Below are 21,270 nucleotides of genomic sequence, written 5' to 3'. Positions count from 1 at the left end.
GCCACACATAATAGGTAGAAAACTACTTAATCAAACACACAAGAATGAGAGATATATTATACACAAGATATAAACAATTATTCCTTACTTTGCATCGTGTTGTTTCATATGACGACGTAAGGCAAATTTTGTGTTGAACTTTTTCTCACAAGCTGGGCAGGTAAATGCACGTGGTCGTCTGTGTATAGTCTGGACATGATTTCTCTGGACGGAGCGAGTTTTGAACGAGGCTCCACACACTTCACACAGGAAGGATCGCTCTTCAGAGTGGGTGGCCTGTGAAGAACACCAAACCTTCTGAGTAAAGTTCATCAATTAAATATCACACGAGTTATGTTCTACTAAAAATGTTAAATCCACCATTATATCCTTTAAGCCTTCTTCTGTTGATAATGTTAGTCAGCCCTTTACAAAAATCATAATACATAAATCAAAAGAATACATAATGTCAAACTTGCCAGGATAAAAAGATGCAATAAACCTAAGATATTTATATGTATAATTTGATCAAGTCATAAAATTGAGAACTCACCATGTGTTCTTTGAGATAAGTAGCAGACCTGCAGACCTTCTGGCATATATGGCAGACAAACCCATATGGTCCCACCTGCCCACTGCTGCCTTCTGCTAGGTTTTGATAGTGTGACACATAGTGTTGCCTGAACACAATATAAAATATTTGTAGTCAACTAATATAACATAGTAGTGTACAAAAGTGTAAGATAGATAAATAAATACAAAAATATATTCAGCTTGCCAGTCGGAGGAAGCATAGCACATCCCGTAAGATGTTGTCTAACCCCAAAATTAGAAAACCAGTTTCATTTGAATTATCTGGTAAAATTCACCAACAAAAAATGTTTAGTATCACACTTACTTTAAGGCATCTTGTCTCTTGAAAGCTTTGCCACAGATATCACACAAGAATGGCCTGCAGTTCTGGTGTACATTTTTTATGTGCCTTAAAAAGTGTTCCCGTCTCATGGTCTTGTACGAGCACTGGCAAATGAGAAAAGCAATGTGTTAACAAAGTAGAGTATTACTATTACTTCACAAACCTTTTTCTTCTGGGATGAACTCAAAACACCAAATATAATCCAGCTTTATCAGGCATAAAACTCCCCATGATAAACTTCTGGCAAAGTATATACCAGTTCCCCTTGATCCATCGAACACAACAAAGGCAGATGAGTAAAGTAAGATGGAAAGATACAAGCATATTCCAAAGCCCAGCTGTATACAGTAAAGCCTCGAATAACGACGGTAATGTGTCCTCCAATATTGCAGTGCAAGGTGAATCATTGTATCGTGAATCATTAATAACCAATAAAATAAAGAAATAAGTAGATACCTTCCCCAGTGTGACCTTTTCATATCTTTTGTGTGGCTTTTTACCCTCTTTTCCCCCAAAACAATACAATTAATGAAAAATGACAACTATATTCTTTAAGCAATGTTTCTGAATGCACCTTACACAATATAAATGAATAATAATATGGTCACACAAGAGGAGATGGGACGCCATTGTTTTCGTTAGTGTTTACAGCCAGGATTCCGGGAAGATGGTTCTACATAAGAAAATGAAGAAAATAAGACTCTGGTTGTAGCTGTAGTAAAATTAATGTACCAAAAAATGAATACAGTGATCCCTCGGTTAACGAATTACCTTCCATAAGATTCTTCACTTCGGTTAACGAGCAATCCCTCGATTAACGAATTCCTTACGAGCGCCCCTCAACATGTTTTCGCCTGTTAACCAGCTGTAGTATTAGTCCGCCAATACAGTAATCGGTTCTAGGACTTAAATTCCTTACCATTTTAGTAAACATCAAGAAGGTTGTACTATTCAATAATTTTAAAAGTTTTATATTAAATTTTTTAGTCATTTTAACAATTATTGAACATAATTGAAGGTAATGAAACTAGTTTTATGTGCGCCAAACAGCCACTCAACACATCAAGCTTGGCGTCAGTTTGTTTACAGGTTCAGAGAAAGGAACATCTTGTTTGAGACTTCAACATAAACGCTTTTTTTCTGTGTTTCCAGTCAAATTATTGGTCATTTTGAAATATATTTTACATATTGACAATATATAATGCAGTGCAGTGTTGATTTAAAGAAAATAATCTTGAATTACACCAAGAGAACAAAAATTTTATGGGTGAAATGGTGCCATGGGGTGACTTCTCTTCCACCCCAATGCCTTCTCTTCTCCTTTCTTCTCCACCCCCATTCTAATTCCTATCATCATCATCCAGGAGCCTTCTACATACACACCTCAAAGTAAGTGTACTTTACTGCCTTTTTTTTTATTTTAGGCAATTTTCGGTGAGCTGGAACCAATTACCCAAAAACCCATTGAAACAATGGTTTCGGTTAACGAGCAACCTTCTGGAACGAATTGTGCTCGTTAACCGAGGGACCACTGTACTCAAATTCATGTTGACAGATCGGTCAACATTATAGAATCTAGTCTCATTAAACATACTGAATCTGTCAACATGAATTTGAGTAATGGCATGTACAAATTGCTCCATATAATAGCCACAGACCTCTCACCTTTTTCATATCGTTTTAACACATCTAGTTTCTCGGCTAAGCTTATACACTTTCTATTAGCTTTTGAACCAGCACTACCATCACTTGCTCATGTTGAATAGGGATGCAAAAATGCTGTAAAAAACCTTAAAATTTTTTTCCTTTTCCTGTTCAGATGCGTGAAAACAAAAGGCCCGCCAGCTGCGACTGTTTATACTAGTGATGCTGGCGTCACCACTCACAGGCCCGGCAGCCAACGTGTTTTGTTTTTTAATACATTTATCGGGATTTAGTTATTATTAATATAAAAATGTAATTTTACTTTATTTTTATAACATTTTCATCGTAAATACAAAGAAAATAATGGTGTAAATTGAATTGGGTCCTAAATTAACCAAGGTCTTAAATATGAATCGTAATTAGTAGAACCATCGTTATCGGAGGTTTTCCTGTATACCAGTACAGTTCTGTGCTCTTATAGTTTGCTAATTAAATATCACTACAGTACTGTATTCTACAATACCGTATATAAATTCTGATTACATAAGGAACATTTCACCTGAGTAAATGTTAAGAAAACACCCCAAGTTTACATTCTTATGCTATGGTCAACATCATAGTGCTAAAGCAAAATATGTAAAATAATAGAAAATTCAAGTACAATATTACAGTACTGTACAAACACATACAGTATTTTACAGCATATAAGACACACTTTTGTCTGAAAAATGGCTACAAAAATCAGCCTGTGTTCTATATGTGAAGCTGCAGTCTCCTGTAAGCTAATGAATCCCCCAGTTGGTGTCTCCAGTAGGCTTAATTCTACCTAACACAACACCACAATAAAAAATATTATTGCTTACTTAAACACATTAATATTATTTTTAATTAATTAAAAAATAATTACTGTAAATATAAAAGCTCAATTCATAACTACTGTATTGATGACGATAACCTGAGGCGAATAATATCTATACAGCAGACACCCAACTCTTCAGAGGCAGCTAAGCAGTAACCATTTCTGAACTGCTACAAGCATTACAATCTACTAATTCCATACCTGCAACATTTATTTTTCCATCTACTAATACCTGATACAAATGAAGATTAATAGATAACATTCTTTTCACATTTACATCTGTTAACATCACTGGCAGCCTTGTAGCCAGGTTAAACTTATCACTGTAACCAGACTACTGGGCCAGGCTGTTGTTTTTCAATCCGTATTTTTGTGTAGACATACGTAACTTTCTTCATTTATTTTTACCGATATACAGTACATGCACACACCATCCTACTAACATATTGTGAAAAAAGTAAAAGAAATAATTGTCCTAAGGGCAAACACATAAAGGGAATACAGTACTGTACACTTCTTTGAACGTGAGTTAGCTGGCTCAGTGGGGTAGGGGGAGGAGGGTGAGGCATATGGGAGGGAGCATTGCTATGGAATCAGCGGAGGTAGCATCCTAGCTGATCTCCGTTGCTATGGTAAAGCAGGGAGTATATGCAAATGGCGACTGTGTTACACTTTCATTTGGCTTTTATTTACTGGTTTGGCAATACAATATTTTTGGTTGAAACTTATTTATTGGTATTGTTTTTATTTATTCCTCACATTTACTGGTACTGTTTATATTATCTAAAAAACCTATGGCTATAGGAGGAAAATCCACAGAAAAGTTTTCCCTAAATACTCCCTGCGTCTTATATGCCATAAAATGTGAGGGATCACCTGAAGATTAGACACCTCAGCTTATTTCACCATAAGATTAACTTTCCTAACTTTATATGGGAGAGTTCAGTTAGGTTAGCTTTTTTTTTCTTTTACGGGGAATAGCACACCAGGGTACAGGTCATCGACCCTTAATGGGTCTTGGGGGGGCCAAAAAAGTAAAACGAAATTAAAAGTACAAGAGAAAAAGACTACTGTATATTAATCTACACCACGAAGATGCCAGAAAACCAGCTTTTTGAAGTGAGACATTGTATGAGTATGGAAACATTAGGATGGATAATCTTCAGATGATATAAACTGAGGTATCTAATCTTCAGTTGATTCAGTTTGTATGCTTTGTTACCTGAGGACAAGTATGCATAACGACCATCTTGGAGGGTGAATGTGTACGACGATGCCTCTGGTAGGCATAGTGCCAACTTGTTTTGTATTCGCACTCATCACACTCAAACACACTACCAATCTGTGAGATAAAGTAAATGATTATTGTACTGTACCTACATAATAATTTTGACGACAAATATTTCACTACAAACCTTAAAATGAAGTACAGTACAGTACTACAAGATTCCAACTACAGTATTTTCTCTTTAACTTCAAACTCTTTTTGTGACAGCAAAACCAACTACTGTACTATACTGGGCATTAGTGTGGGTATTTCTGTATGTAAATGCAAATATGGTGGTACTGTACAGCTGTGGACAAAAGTTTGCTCCCTGTGGTAAAAGTGAGTCACGGGATGAATATCTGAACTTACTTACCCTGACTGCGGTTGTGCTGTTTTATCTCATATGGGGTCGACACTGCCTCATTTTAGGAGGAAGTGAACTTTTGACCCCAACTGTATAAGTAGTAATGATAATGTTTGGAAAGGTTTTTCTTTTAATTTAGGTTAAATGAGATACACAATTCATCTACCATACTCACAGGTTTTGGTTGTTTTGATGTCTGGTGTTTAGCTCGCATATGTTTAGTGAGCAGTTTTTGATCATCACAAGTATAAGCACAGAGATGACAGTTGAGAACCTGTTGTGCGTGTGACATCTTGTGGCGGCGAAGGTGACTGGCACGGATTGATACAAAGTTGCACTCATTACAGCGATACAATGCCAAACCCTGCAGAGGTAAAATAATTTCATGCTAATAAATAAAATACTGTACATCCACTTCTACACACAGTATGTCAATGGATTTAGGAGATGACCTTCTAAAGATAAAGACCATCTGTACACGCAGGTAAACTTGAGGTTTTCATAAATAAAATTGCGTTTGATCTAAATTATCGCATTAGGGTTCTCATACGTAAATTTTATGTTTGAGTATGAACACTAGACACGCAAGATGTATACCTGTATTTGTCAGCGTGATTTGGCAACTATTTCTCGTGCCTCACAGTTATTTCATTTATTCATAACAGTTTTGATCCATGCCTTGTTTTACTAGCAAGGATGGAAGGGTGGGAAAACTTAAAATGTGCAAGGAGATTGCACCACGTGGTGATAGTGTGGTGCCTGGACGAGCTCATCAGAACACAAAATTTACACAACTATGTACAGGTTGACAAACCTTTATCCCTTTATCTGAAATTCCGAAAACCGAAAAGCTCTGAAAACCTTAAGTTTTTTTGTGGAGCAATTTTTTTTTTTTTTTTTTTTAACAGGGATTAGCCCACCCAGGCATAGATCACTGACCCACATCGGGGCCTGGGGGGCGAAAATGTAATCCAGTAGTAACACTAATTATAATAATTATAATAATAATAATAATAATAATAATAATAATAATAATAATTATTCATAGTAAATAAAGTTTTTAATTAAAAAATACACCAAAATAAAATAATAATGATAACAATAATACTGTATTAATAAAATAATAATAATAATAAAGAAATACAAGAATGGTAAAAGATAAAAAGTGAAAAACACAACCTAGACCTATGAATAATTATTATTATTATTATTATTATTATTATTATTATTATTATTATTATTATTATTATATTTTCGCCCCCCAGGCCCCAATGTGGATCAGTGACTTGTGCCCGGATGGGCTAAAAAAAAAAAAAAAAAAAAAAAAATTCTGAAAACCGAAAAATTCCGAAATGCCTCTGGCCCCAAGGATTTCGGATAAGGGATTGTCAACGTGTACAGGTATTACCTAGCGAAATATTCATTTTTTCACAACATTTCCTCTTTCACTGTTTTGTCCTAAATATATACATTTTATAATAGAACGAGGTTCATATTGCAATTACATGAAATAACAAAGGTATAAAGAGATGCATAAACATTTTTATTAAGAGGAAAAAAAAATTGTGTTCTACTTGTGCTTACATATAGGAATACTTATTTTACCATGATTACTTAAATAAAACTGTTTGTAGATAATTTATTACAATGCTAATGCAACAAATCCCACTTTTTTTATCTCAAATACAACAAGCACGCTATGACTCATTACATACAATTATATCCCATGTGGTGCAGTCAAGAGCGATAAGGTGAGTAACAGGCTAGACCTCAACCGACTCGTGGGAGAGCACCTACCCAAACCAAGGGTGTTAACTTCAATAGGTACAATGATGTGGCAACTTTATAAACAATTATTCTGTAAAGATGTACTTACTCCAAGGACCAACATCCCTGAGCTCAGCCATTATATACTGCATATACTAGATTTTTTTATACACAAAAATGACTAATAATATCAAATACCCTGTACTGTATGCAAGAGTTCTGATGTACCTCCATTTAGCTTTTTGATAATAAAACACCGTACTCCAGTATTTACAAACTCTGTCTAGGAATAACATTAAAAGTATCTGACTAACCCTTTGTGAACATGTCCCCCACTGAGTTGAATAAAATCATTTGGCATCAGTAAAATAATTATAAAAGTGGCATCCCCATAGTGAAAGGGTTAAGTAGTCAATGGTTTGATATTGTGGCATTTAGAATTTGGAAAATCATGAGTTTTTGAAAAAGAATTACAGTGTTGTAGTCATCTCAGTCTTGTCAACATAGCCTGTAGACCCTGCAGGCAGCTAGTAGCCCTACACAACTTGCCTGGCAGTGTTTGTTTGAGTAGTTTTACCAACAAGCATGGATGTGCTGATCCTTCATTAGTCCCTGAGCAATGTTCCTATTCTGTACTACGAAGAACTGTATTTACGACCTAGTTTTAGAGATGAAGATTAGATACACCAGCTTTTTTCAACTGGAGGGGTTAGGTTTGGTTAAGTTAGATTAGTCATTCTTTTTTTTATCATTTCACTAACTATAATTTTACTAGCCATTTGGGCAGTTGGTCTGTTCTTTGTTAGTTTACCATTATAACCTTTATTGTCCAGTGTTAGTATAAGAGGAAACCTGAGATGTTATCCTGCCACAAGGGAATGATCACTCACACATTTTTGTTCACTAAGATTACAAGGTAGTAGGTGTGATTATAAGGGAAGCCATCCAACAAGGGGTGAATTCTTCACCAGAAATTTAAGTGTGAGAGTCTGGTGGTTGGCATCCTCCTCCCCCCTCCACACCAAACAAGGAGACCTATGTATGAATGTAGCAGAGTGGGACTTTAAAGGGCCCTTGACACTTAAGCCCTGCCACCAAGGCACAGATGCAATTATCATAATAATAATAAAAATTATTATTATTATTATTAAGCTGCTGATTGGAATTACATCACTAAGAGATATTCTTGCAGAGTCTGGACATCCCACCATTCAGCAAGATGCAACGGTGACAGTTGTCAAGCACCGCGTGTCTCACAGGTGTGATATGTAAAATGAAGAAGAAAGTGAATAGGTGTAGGGAATCAGGGGGTTAAAACCCCAACATGACCAGGAAGTTTGTTGACATGCAATTACTGCAGGGCGACGTCTGATGTACATTGTGTGGGTCTGGGCTATACAGCACTTAGGATGGTGCAGAATGAGGTAAAGCTTGAAGGCTGTTGCTGGTACTGCCCTGACTGCGTAACCAAAGTAAGCGAGGCTATTGCAGATCACAAGGGAATGAGAAACTTAGAGACAAAAATAGGGGAAGCTAAATCTGTGTTGGTTGTCAAGCTGGAGCAGGTTGGGGAAGAGATCCTCACTAAGACTGAGGAAGTAGCTGACAGAACAGAGGAAGTTGTTAAGAAGAGCTATGCTCAGGTTGCAGCAGGGTCACAGAAGGTGACGGAGAGTAATGCAGAATCTGAACAGGTCATCCAGCAGCTAGGGACTCTGCAGAAGTCTATTGAAGAGTTGACAACTAATAGTTCAGTGCGTAGGAACAACATAATAGTGTTTGGAGTCCCCGGGAGCCAGTCGGAGGAAGCTGAAACTAGGAACACACACAATATGTTAAAATTTCAGAACATTTGTGATGAGGCTCTGAAATTATCAGCTCCCACTCAGGACATGAGGAGGCTAGGATAAAGGCAGGAGGACAAGGCCCACCCCTTCAGGATCACACTAGTGAGTGAGGGTAAGAAATGGGAGGTTATTCAGCATGCAAAAAACTTTGCAAGGAGCGATACATTTCAGGGTATATTCATACACCCAGATTACACGATAATACAGAGGGAACAGCACAAAATCTTCTGGAGTCACTGAAGCAGAGGAGGGAGGAGTCAAGGAGTGAGGTGGAAGGAAATGGGCTATACACAAGGGGAAGGTAGTGGAGGCAAGTTTACCAGTAAAGAGCCAGGGGACAGCGGGACAACCCCCACCAGCTTCACCTCCCACCCAGGGGGAGGAGAGCTCCATGTAAACAATGTCATCTCTGACCACACCCCACATAACACAAGGGATACAGTAAACTAGGCAGCTGCTGAGAATGGAGGAGGGCCGGAGTCACTACCAAGACCAGAGACATTACCAAGGACAATTTCCGGCTTGAAAGTCATGTACACTAATACTGACACATTCCTGGACAAGTGAGCAGTTTGAACACTACCTTGGTACATCAACCATATATAGGTGTTGTGTTACTGTTGTACAAAAACAGGAGAATTGAACCAGAGGACCGTGAGTTCAATCTACACGGATATGACTCATTTAAGAAACCTTTTTCAAGACACTTGCAAGAGGGATGTGGTTATCTATGCAAGACTAGACCTTAGAGCCAGCCAGGCGAGGGTACAGGGAGAAGATGTTTTTGAAGAATCCAAAACGGGATTCGGGAGTGTCCTAGCGAGGATCTGAGACTTTCTCCATGATCGCAAGCAGTGTGTGGTGACTAATGGCGCGAAATCGTCATGTGTACCCGTCACAGGTGGGGTATCACAGGGCAATGTATTGGGCCCGTTGTTGTTTGTTTGCTTCATAAATGACATGCTTGAAGCTGTACATTCCTCCATACAAATGTTTGTGGATGATGCCAAGTTATTTATGGAAATTAAGAACCAAACAGACTGTGAAGAGCTGCAGAAAGATCTCTGTGAGCTTCAAGAATGGTCGAAGAAATGGCTGCTGAAATTCAATGTCGCCAAGTGCTAGAGGATGCACCTCTGACGTACCAACCGTAAGGAGGTGCATCTTATGTCCCAACAGGACGGAGAAACTGCATTAATTGAGTCTGATTGTGCAAAGGACCAAGGTGTGTATGTTGACAAGGAATTTAAATTCTTGAGCCATTGTGAAAAGAAGGTGAATCAAACAACGAAACTAGTAGGTCATATAAGAAGGTCGTTTAGAAATCTGGATGGTTCGTCCCTCGTCACGATCTTCAAGAGTGAAGTGCTTCCCCATCTGGAGTACTGTCACCCCGTGTGGTCCCCGAGGTATGCTAGAGACTGTCAGTTGATTGAAAATTTACAAAGGAGGGCCACCAGACTGGTGTCTGCTTTATGGAACCTCAGCTTCCCAGAAAGATTAGTGCACTGAGTATAAACATCACAGAGTGCACTACTCTGTCGAATGTACATATCTGGAGCTGGCAGACGTACGCCCTACAAGGGGCCAAAGTTCAATGTTGAATAAGCCACAAGTTCAAAAAACAGTGAGTGCAAACTTTTTTGGAGTGAGAATTGTGAACTCTTGAAACAATCTGACAGAGAGCTTTATGACGACACCGAGTGTGAGCTGTTTCTAGACCAGACTTGACCAACAGGTTCAGATACATTCAGGAGCCAGTGCATGCCCAGTACTTGCCAACAGTGCGTAACAGAGACGTCACCAACCGCCCGAGTGGTTAACAAGCCGATCAATGGTGAAGAAGATAAAAGTAAAAAGGAAAAGTAACACACTTCCCACATGTGTCCTAGGCCAGGATTCAAACCCATGATACAGTAGGAAGAGATATGCACATTACCAACACACCACCAACAAGGTTAGGTTAGGTTGGATTAGGTTAGGTCAGGACTGCATAATTATACTCACTCGCTCGTCCAGGGCGAATGGAAAATCCTTAGGGCAAGTCAGGGGAGTGATAATTTTGCCTCATGAGAGTGAAGGACACCTCATAACTAGACCCATCAATTTTGAAAGATTTTATATTTAACATAATTAGTATTGAACAGATCTCTAATTTACCCCCAGCTTCTCTACAGTGCTATTAGAAAAATATAGTGTGTAGTATAATGAAAATGGAGAATAATTACACGTGCATATTATGACATCAGTCATCAGCTAACTCACCGAGGGGGAGGCACCATCACCATGCAGGAAAAGATGGTAGCAAAGTGGCCATTTAGTACAGTAATTAATATTATGAATACCAATAAAAAAGGTATATTAATCAGGAAATTTTTAATAAGAAAAACTTGATTTACAAGTGATGCCAAGAGTTTGTGCCTAAGTTTGACTCGTCAACTGACAGACCAGGCTTTGGCAGTTCAACACATAGTGTGCGACAAAAAACGGCAAGATTTTAGATAAAACTACGAAAACAACGTTGATGGTAATCCTTCTGGGAGGAGAGCAGAGGTCCAGTGCTTATTGCATCTTTCATATCATAGTCACACTCACAAACATACAACTGTTGTACTCCAATAAAGACTTAAAATGCATCTATTTTGTGCAGCAATGTTTGTTCTGCCACTGTGAATATTTAAGATATTACCACAAGATTTTTAAACCAATTACGGGCTAGTGGAAATTTCTGTGGGTGAGCGGATTTGGAAATTTACTAGCCCAGTGGGCTAGAGGATAATTTTAAGATGAAGCAGGCCTGTTAGGTTTTGTTGGGTTAGCAATAGGATGATTAGTCATCAGATGCAAGAAGCAGGTATGATTAATCTTTAGCTATTATATAAACTACAATTAACACTCAGAAAATTATCAACAAAATATATTCATAATAAGGAGTGTGACTTACCTTGTCATGAAGCTGCATATGTTTTACAAAGTGGTTCTCCCTCATGCTCTTATATGAACAGATCTTGCACGAGAACTTGAATTTCACTTGATCATTAGAAGGATCCTTTGACATGTCATCCTCAAGACCTTCTGACATACTAATCTCAGGTTCACAGATCATTTTGTCATTTTCTAAGTCCATATCTATTCCTTCCTCTTCTTCCTCCTCTTCATCTTTTTCCTTTGCTTTGTTCACATAAATGGTATCATCAATATTTTCTTTATTGTTCGAGCCTTCCACAACTTCACATCCTCCAAACTGAACTCCTCTGTCATCCAGGGGTTTTAATACAGTATCTTTTGTTATAGAGGATAAACTAAAGCCATCATCAAGTTTATTAACCACCACACTCTTGGTATCACTCATACTGCCTCTATCAATGGTCCTCACCTCAGCATCACCAATATTACTTACAATAATTGTTTCATCACATTCTGGTTCAGTCTTCAAATTCCCAAACAGTATTTCAACACTTGGGCTCTGTTCTTGAGAGTTCACACAATTCCTTCTGGACACTGTATCTTCACTCTCTTTCTCAATTTTAATATTACACTCACCATTTCTATCTGTCTCATGGTGCAACTGTTTGTTATATATTCTCTCACTATAACTCCTTAGTATGTGATGTTTGTCAGAATTTCTCACTTTAGAATGAGACAGCATATGTTTACGTGGTCGTCTACGCTGTGGGCGAGGCTCTGGCGAAAGAGGACGGGAGAGGACGGAATGATATCGGCGGGCAGAACGGTCCAGACCCAAGGAGGAAGCATAACGAGCAGTGGGAGGCGAGGGAATTAACTCACACATCACTCCCACTTCTCGTGTGCCAGCAGGAACACTCAACTGTGGTAAAACTGGTAATCCTCTGATTTTTTGTATTTCTAAGAGAATCATATCCTGAAAAAATAAATCAAAATCATTATAATTTTCAGTAGACAACATGTAACAAGGAAAGATGAGAGTAACTTTACAATAAACCTCTATTTATGCAGGATGAATGACTAAAAGTATGACTGGTAAACTAAAAGCCAACTGTCTTCTACAATGTTCTTATACAATGAAGAAATTGTACAGAACAAGATGTTTTCATTTTACAAACTCACAATCACAAAAAACTCAATAAATAAGTAATTAGCCTTACCCTGGAGGCCAAGAGCTCCACCAAAGAGCCTGACACAACTATTTGATCTGGACTGGTTTCTGTAACTCTGACACCTCTGGCGATGCCCTGTTGGTGGAGGCTGATGAATATACCACTGTCCGAGGCAAGTCCTAATTCTGATATTAGGTCTTTGTGTAGTGTAGCTTCCATCTTTTCAAAAGGCTGAGACAAGGAGAGAGAGAGAGAGATCTGTGAGCATGTGGTGATAAAATATTGAAACAGTAAAAAAAAAAAAAAAATCACCTCTTTTTGTGACACCACAGTTACCAATTGGTGACCTGTGACTTAATGTGGTGCCTTAAAATCTATATTAATGAAAATCTCAGTAACTGTGGAGCAAAGAAATCTACTCTGAACTATGTTAATTTCAGGGAGGTGATGAAGCTTGCTTATTAAGAGCTCACCTCGACTACATCGTCACAATAAGCTAATTTTCTGGCCCATCTGTTAAAACTTGTGCAAAAATTTTCCTTCTTCTGGTCTTCTACATCATCTTTATTCTCCACCTGTTTATATCCTAAATGTTCTCTTCTTGCTTCTTGAGTATCATCACCTCTCCTCTTACTGTCAGCGATCATCTTAGTATTTGTTCCATTATCACAACCAGCTGTGGAACACTCAACGTCTTCCTTGGGTTCAGGCTTTTTGGGGATGTCTCTATTTAATTCATTGGCGTGTATAGTGTGTGCCGTCTCCTCATGTGCCAGGACACTGATCTCAATGTTTTCCAGTGACTCTGAACCTAAAAGAAAAAGGAATACAGTATATGATGAAAGAAACTATGACACACAATGAAAGAGACAAATAATAGTAAGCAGCTTTACTTTTACCATACATGTAAACCATCATTTATCTTTCCTTGTAACCTTAATAACTTGGGGCAATAATGAGACGACATGTGTATACAGTACCACCAAAGCACCCAAGTTTGGGTCAGGGAATACTGATGGTAAATTGGTTGCTGTGTAATTTGAAAATCAGGTTACTTCCCTGCAGCAACCTTTACAGGTCATCCTTTTTTGTGAGGTCAATAATTGTTGAAGGGGAAGTAAGCTAAGTTTCACATTAGACCTCAGCTGCCTTAGTTGAGGCCGAGCCAAACCTCAATACTCTAAAGGTGCATCATACATAAGTTGTTCCTCAACAGTTTAGCTAAAAATGGGTTTTCAGGATTAAATAATTATTTTTATTTTGTCAATCTCTCCTAAGGTCAACATCTCAATTTTTTTGACTGAAAGAAATATTTAATTTACTATTCCACCACTTATCAGCTTACTAGCTGTTCTGGCGGCTATCTGTTCTTTGTTATGAACATTATTGTCCGGTGTAAGTACAGGAGGAAACCAGAGTACCCGGAGGAAACCTGAGATGTTTGGTAGTGTCACATTGGATAACACACTTCTCACTTCTCAGGTGTGTCCAGACATGGAATTGTTTACTGGTGTAAACAAGTAATCTAGCTAGGAAAACAATATTTACCAATAGTTGCGAGTGGCTCAGATGCATCAGCTATTGTGATCACGGTACCACCAAGGTGATCCACAGAACCTTCCACTTGGTCTCCAGACAGACTGATGAAGTTTGTAATATTTTCAGCATTGGTCCTGGGTCTTTCTGTTCCTCCACCATCCCCTGCAATGCCCTCTGTGACATTTGGTGCAACAGAACAACAACTTGTCGCTTCATCCTATATTTAAGAAAAGGACAAAGGAAAATAAGTCTTAACAAAAAACTGTCACATACAGTAGTATTGTACACTATCCAAGCTAGAAGTTAAACTGACTATCTAATGCCTTAATAGCCACTACAGTATGTGTAATCTTTCACTCACACCTTCTCCAGCAATCAGTAAATCACATACAGTAATATCTCCGTTAGCCGAAATCCCTCAAACCCAGAACTCTCCGATAGCCGGAATTTAAATTTTCTCGGAAATTCGTTCCCAAGGTCGGAATCTTCCAGAAAATTCAGGCATTGGGAACGATTTTCTAAGGGGCACATTTTCCGGAAAATTCTGAGAACATTTTCCCGATACCCGGAAAATTCTGGGGATGGGGAATATTTTTCCGGGTTCGAGAGATGATGTAATGGGCAATTTCTGGAACACCCAAGAAAATTTTTCCATTACCCGGAAAATTCTGGGGATGATGGATTTTTTTACGGCTTTAAGAGAATCATCTCGTTACCCAGAAATCTCTCATTCCCGGAAGTGCTCTGCACCAATTGCTCCGGCTAATGGAGATATCACTGCATTTTAAAGGAAGTGAAGTTGATTATTTCAATAATACAGTACAGTAATATCATTTTTAAAGTATGTATGGTCACAATATAAAGGAATCATCAAATTAACCCCTATGCCTGGTTGACGTTCCGGAACGCGTGCCATTTCCCGCCACTGTTTAAATGCCCAGCACTGGTTATCAGGTTCCCGTGTGACTATTTGCCTGTCACGTCACGCCACACCTTGGCCACAGGGAAGCTTCCTGAACATAATTACCTACTTTTGTTTGTTTCATTTTCATTGTTTGTCCATTTTATCAGGTTGTATCAAAGTAATATTGCTAAAAGTAGTGTAGTTGTATTGTAGTCCAGTATTACTGGAAAACAATGCTATGATTATGTTATAAATATATTTATTTGTGGAATTATTATTGTTTTATTCATTACTTGCTCTACCAAACACATAGACAGCCAGACAGCCTGGTGTGTGTTGCCTAGCACTTGTGATGAAAAATAATGCAAATAAAATATTTTAAATGAATTAGTTATAGCAAATAAGTATTATGATCAGTAAATATATACATTACTGGCCATCCTGGACACAAAGGCAAGCAGAAAATGGCCACTAAGTGCGTAGTGACCACCAGCTCAGCCGTCAAAACAACACTGTCCCCTTATCTCCCTCACCACTGTGGCCCCAGGGAAGTTTATAGAGGGTCAATAGATAGTTTTTCTTACTTTTTTTATTGTTTTATCATTTTAAAAGGTTAAAAATTATTTCTGGAAAAGTAGATTTTTCTCGATTTACTCCACGTGGGGAATACGGCCAGCGGCACCCTAACCCGGAGTGTAGGGGTTAAGAGATAATAAATACTGGAAGATGTATTGTAGTGTATTACTCGCTCTTGTGTCTGTAGAACAATAACGGTGGGATTCTTGTCCGCTCCTGCTGTTCCTTCCTGCTGAATGACGGGTACATCAGACAGTGGCACCACACTGGCCTCACCATCATCACGGATAACCAGCGCCCATCTTGAACTGCCAGACTCCTCCATCTGAAATACTGATATAATTTACCTAATGGCCAGCCCAACTAGAGGTGTACAATATACAGTACAGTGTACTGTACTGTATGTCAAGTTTACTTCTGTGGATTTAGTACTGTACTGTATATGGATTTTAAATTTTATGAGAAGCCTAAATATGTTCAGAATAAAATATAGTACAGGTCGTCTTCATTACCATAATTTCACTTATTGCAGTTTTGATTAATCATAATTTCAGTACACTGTACCCTCGCTTTATGCACATTCACTACTGTATATACAAACTCACATTTCTGAGGCAACTCTATTTCTACCCACAATTCATTTTATGCAGAAAAGATTCCCTATTATGTGTTCTGTAGAAGATAAAGAGCACTAGTATTAAATTATATTATCATTATTTTCAAGCCATATTAGAGTATTTTAATGATTTTTCTAAAACTTTTATAACATTAATGCTCCATAAATGGTTGCGAAACATAGCACAGTGTGTGTGTTTGTGTGTCTACTGCTCTGTATGTGACATCACGGGTTGTGATTGGAGTGGTGCGTCAGCCACTCCACACACTTTCACTTTCCACACAAACACTCATGCTCTTCATAGTTTTAGTTTATAGTCTTATATTATATTATCTTGGTATTTAACCCACATTAGAGTCTTGAAATAAGACTTCCACAACTTTTATAGCATTACTGTTGACTTTTAGTAGTTCTGGAACATATAATAATTTTCCCCATAAGATTAAGTACAGTATTCACTATATGTGGACTCCCATTATGATGAGTTGTTGCAGAACACAACCATAGCATAAAGCGAGGGTCAGGTGTATTATGTCTAATATATTCAATCATCAGATGTAGTCCAGTCCATAGTGTCTGAAAGTTTATTAAAACATCGTAGGCAAGGTGGCCATGACCTAACAGCCAATTCTTATGTAAATTCAGAGTTGTTCTTGCTCATTCTCCCTCACCAAAGTTGTATGTTTAGTGATATACAGTACGTACTCATTATTAAGGGTTCAAGCCTGAAAGATTCCTTCACCAATATAGTAAATGTATAATTCATAAAAATATATATTGCCTGCCATTAAGTAAATAATATACTTCATGTGGAGGCTAAGAATGGGCCTGTGTAACTTTATATGTCCCCTAAATTGCTCTTTATTTTCAGTTAGGGAACCATTAAAGGTAAAAGAAAAGTCAGGGTGACACTCACAAAGCTGGTCAGTTACTGAGATATACACTGTCAAAACTTATGTAAGATGTGACTTTAGAAAAAACAATCGAAAGTGAAGGAACATATTTAATTCATTTATGTAAACATGTAATTTTTTTGTGCTGCCTTATTTTATATCATATATATACTGCTGAGTATAATTTAAGATGTTTTACTTGGTGAAAGTTAAGTACAGTACACCCCTGCATACAGTACAGTACTGTATATGAAAAGATGGGATGATACGTCCAATGTAAGTATTTCCCTGTACAGACAGCCCCCGGGTCCATCACTGGGGATGTTTTTAAGTCTAAAATGGACCTAAGTCAAAACACATGCTATGTGCATACCATAATTACATCTAAAACTCACTTAATTTAAGACAAAAGAAGAAACAGAATGACAAAATACAGTAAATGAAAGTAAAAAATAAGTCTTCAGGTAAATAAAATAATGGAACATTAAAGTTTAACCTCCTTCGTATCAGCGGATGTTCGTAAATCAGACGTGCGTAATCCTGGGACTGCCTGTACTATCTTGATCATGTGAAAAGATCCTAAGCAGAGAACGATACCATCAAATTCATCTGGAAGCCATACCATCATCTCTCTGACACTGTGTTACACTCCCTCATCACAGAAGTACTTGTAGTTAACAGATTTATTGTTGGATTATAAAACTAAAATTATGAATGTGAATCTACAGTACTTTTGTTTTGCCGTGGCCTCCTCAGCTTCAATGAACTGACAAAACACTGATGACTATAACCTGTCTGATTTCAGCAGCAACACACCAGTTCATTCCAGTGAAAATCAAGTATACACTTCAATGATGGTTTCTGCCATTCACCTGAACTTCACAAAACAACATCTACTTGCCATTTCTTAAGTCAATTTAAAGGTACTATCTATCACGATGCCCCTCTCTCGGTCAATTGTCTGTTTTATGCAAGGTTTGCCAACTCATTTAGACAATTAAGTTAGGTCAGGTTTAGTTTGGTTAACCTATTTGGTAATCATCAGCGTGGCACATAATTGTCTTTATCACTGGGGCACTGCCTTACTACCTCATTTATTATTATGAGTCTTTCACCAGTGTGTATGTTTATTTGTAGTTGATGAATGTCAAGCCTCCCAGTGTCTTTTATTACTGCTCTTTTACTTTTTACTTTTATCCTCTTCACCACTGATCGGCTTGTTACCGCTTGGGCGATCGGTCACGTCTCTGTTACGCACTGTTGGCAGATACTGGGCATGCACCGACTCCTGAATGTATCTGAACCTGCTCCAGTGTTGGTCAAGTCTGGTCTTGAAAGAGCTCACACTCGGTGCCGTCACAACACTTTCAGACTGTTTGTTCCAAGAGTTCACAGCTCTCACTCTGAAAAAGTTTGCACTCACAGTTTTCCGAACTTGTGGCTTCTTCAACCTTGAGCTGTGAACCCTAATGGGCTTCAGCCAGCTCCAGGAATGTACACTCAGCTAATTAATGCCCTCCGAGATGTTTAAGAACTTCAATTAGATCACTCTTTACCATTACCCCTAAGTTACACCATTACATCCCACCTAGGGAATTCATAAATAAATGACCATTTCTCACTTCTGTGATTTAACCTAACCTACCATAACTTAACCAAACTATACCTAACCTAAACTTAATCAAACTATACCTAACTTAACCAAACCTAACCTACCCTATCCTACCCTAACTTAACCAAACTATACCTAATCGTCAAAGTGGGATGGTAAATATAACATAAAACAGTTAACAAATACTTTAAACACACCGGAAGATTCTGGAGTTGTTAACTATAAATAAAGATGTATTTATAGAGAATAAAATAGTGAGAAATGCCAATAGGCTAACCAGTCGATAAGCTAGTAAGCTGATAAGTGGCGGTCCGACTAATTACCCAAATGTACCCAAATGTAGCCAAATATAGCCGGAATGAAGTCAAATAATGGTCCGAGATGAATAAATCGGACTGCTAATCACTTCTCGACTAGTATATGGTGTCACAAAGTCACAAAAAATTGGAAAACTTACTTTAATCTGAGTTAATAGATCGCGTGCATGTACCGACGGAGCGAGTAATTACCCAAATGTAGCCGCAATGAAGTCAAATGATGGTCGTACAAGCGTAATTCGGGCTGTGAATCACTTCTCGATTATTATTTGGTGTCATAAAGTAAACAAAAATTGGTAAACTAAATTTAATCTGAGTTATGTTAGGTTAGGTTAGGTTAGGTTAGGTTAGATTAGGTTAGGTTAGATTAGGTTAGGTTAGGTTGGGTTAGGTTAGGTTAGGTTAGGTACATGCACTTGATCTATTAACTCAGATTAAAGTAAGTTTACCAATTTTTTGTGACTTTATGACACCAAATACTAGTCGAGAAGTGATTAGCAGTCCGATTTATTCATCTAGGACCATTATTTGACTTCATTCCGGCTATATTTGACTACATTTGGGTAATTAGTCAGACCCGATAAGTGGTGCTAAGAAATATAGTACTGTAGTGAGTAGTCCATTAATATCAACCTGTAATGTCTTATGTGATGATTTTAATGAACAAATACATATATATCTTACTCTGCCCATCTTTAGGATTATATTGTCTACCTTATGTATATCTTAAATGCAAATTACTATATAACGAACTTTAATGTGGAAATAACCTTAATAATCCTATGAACTACAATTAAGATATAAGTGAAAAACCTACAGTTGTGTATTGATTATAATAGAGACGGCTCTATTAGAAGACTTTACTCCTTAATATATACCTGTCATTACTTTACCTGTCATTACTTTTATTAGGAAAATGTTAACACAGAATGAACATAATGGTCATCATAACACACCTTCACACTGGAGATCTCTGACTCTCGTGTGTTACTATAACCCCACAGCAGCTCTCACACGTTCTCAGGTCATTACATAATCTTGCTGAAGCTCTCACCATTAATGTATTTGTTGAGAATAAATCCTCTAAATGGTCTAAGTCTTAACATACGCCGCCATCAGTGTCAAGAGCACGATGGACGATGTTGACCCAAGTACTGCGAACATAATAAAATATGTTTGTATTGTTTTTTAGATAAATACAACCAAATCTAACCTATTTAATGACTCTATTAAGATTATTATATTTATTAAAATTAGAGACTTGTATAATTTCAATAAATGAGACAAATTAGTGGGTATAGTAAATATACTTTAAAATAGTTTTTCTTAGGCTTTTCTGGATTAAATCAGAGTGATGTTGTCATAGGCTGAACATCTGTATCATCTGGTTACAAAATAAACCAATATGAACTTTTATAATAATTTAACTGAATATATTTCTATCATTTTGCTCATGTAACTATGATCCTACTCGTGGTACTTTGGCAGCATTAATCATTACTAAATTTAGGCCGAGTTTCGGGTTCAAACATACGTGGTGTTTTTCACTTAAATATCTGGTGAACATTATTTTGATTATGTTTGATAACTTTGTTTTATTTAGAAATAATCTCCACATTTATTAAACCGTGATGTGAATCTCAATAGAAGAGTGTAATTATAATTTAACCTGAATTCGTTTTCCTAATCATTATCATAGAAAGCATATGCTCAGATAATTTATTTGTCTTTAATAATCTGAAAATATGAGCTCCAAATGGTACTTTATATTCAAGAAATCTTTCAAATTACTGATAAAGCTTCTATAAAAGATAGAGCATGAACTCGGGTTATACGCTATCGAACACCTCTAAGAATCTGAATTATGTCTTATATGCAGAACTTCCCTCCATATATCTCTTAACTTCATTCATAATAAAGGAAAGAAAAATAGCACCTTCATGTTTCTTTGCATAATACTCTAGTGTAGTGACTGGCCTACTGTATGTGCTGACTCGATATTACTATTAGATTTCAGTGATTTGTGGTTGAGTCAGTTGCCTCACAGTTAGTGGTCTTGAAAGAGCTCACCTCGGTGCAGTCACAACTCTC

At 37.4% G+C, this 21,270-nt stretch overlaps 1 protein-coding gene across 1 annotated transcript; it reads right to left on the bottom strand.

Moving 5' to 3' along the window:
• Window positions 1-84: 84 nt before the first annotated feature.
• Window positions 85-20,313, bottom strand: LOC121862662 (zinc finger Y-chromosomal protein 1-like). The gene is made up of 11 exons (XM_042360982.1): window positions 20,136-20,313; window positions 15,911-16,066; window positions 14,271-14,478; window positions 13,196-13,533; window positions 12,771-12,953; window positions 11,588-12,526; window positions 5,205-5,393; window positions 4,621-4,740; window positions 878-999; window positions 533-659; window positions 85-276 (listed from the first exon to the last, which is right to left on the bottom strand). Exons 2-11 carry the CDS (start codon window positions 16,064-16,066, stop codon window positions 85-87), a joined length of 2,574 nt encoding a protein of 857 aa, XP_042216916.1. The 5' UTR covers window positions 20,136-20,313.
• Window positions 20,314-21,270: the final 957 nt, after the last annotated feature.

The sequence above is a fragment of the Homarus americanus genome, unplaced genomic scaffold (genome assembly GCF_018991925.1).
Source record: "Homarus americanus isolate GMGI-L3 unplaced genomic scaffold, GMGI_Hamer_2.0 scaffold31037, whole genome shotgun sequence".
In the NCBI taxonomy this organism is placed as follows: Eukaryota; Metazoa; Arthropoda; class Malacostraca; order Decapoda; family Nephropidae; genus Homarus; species Homarus americanus.
Note: the sequence above shows the minus strand (reverse complement) of the source record. Positions and strands in the feature narration are given on the sequence as shown.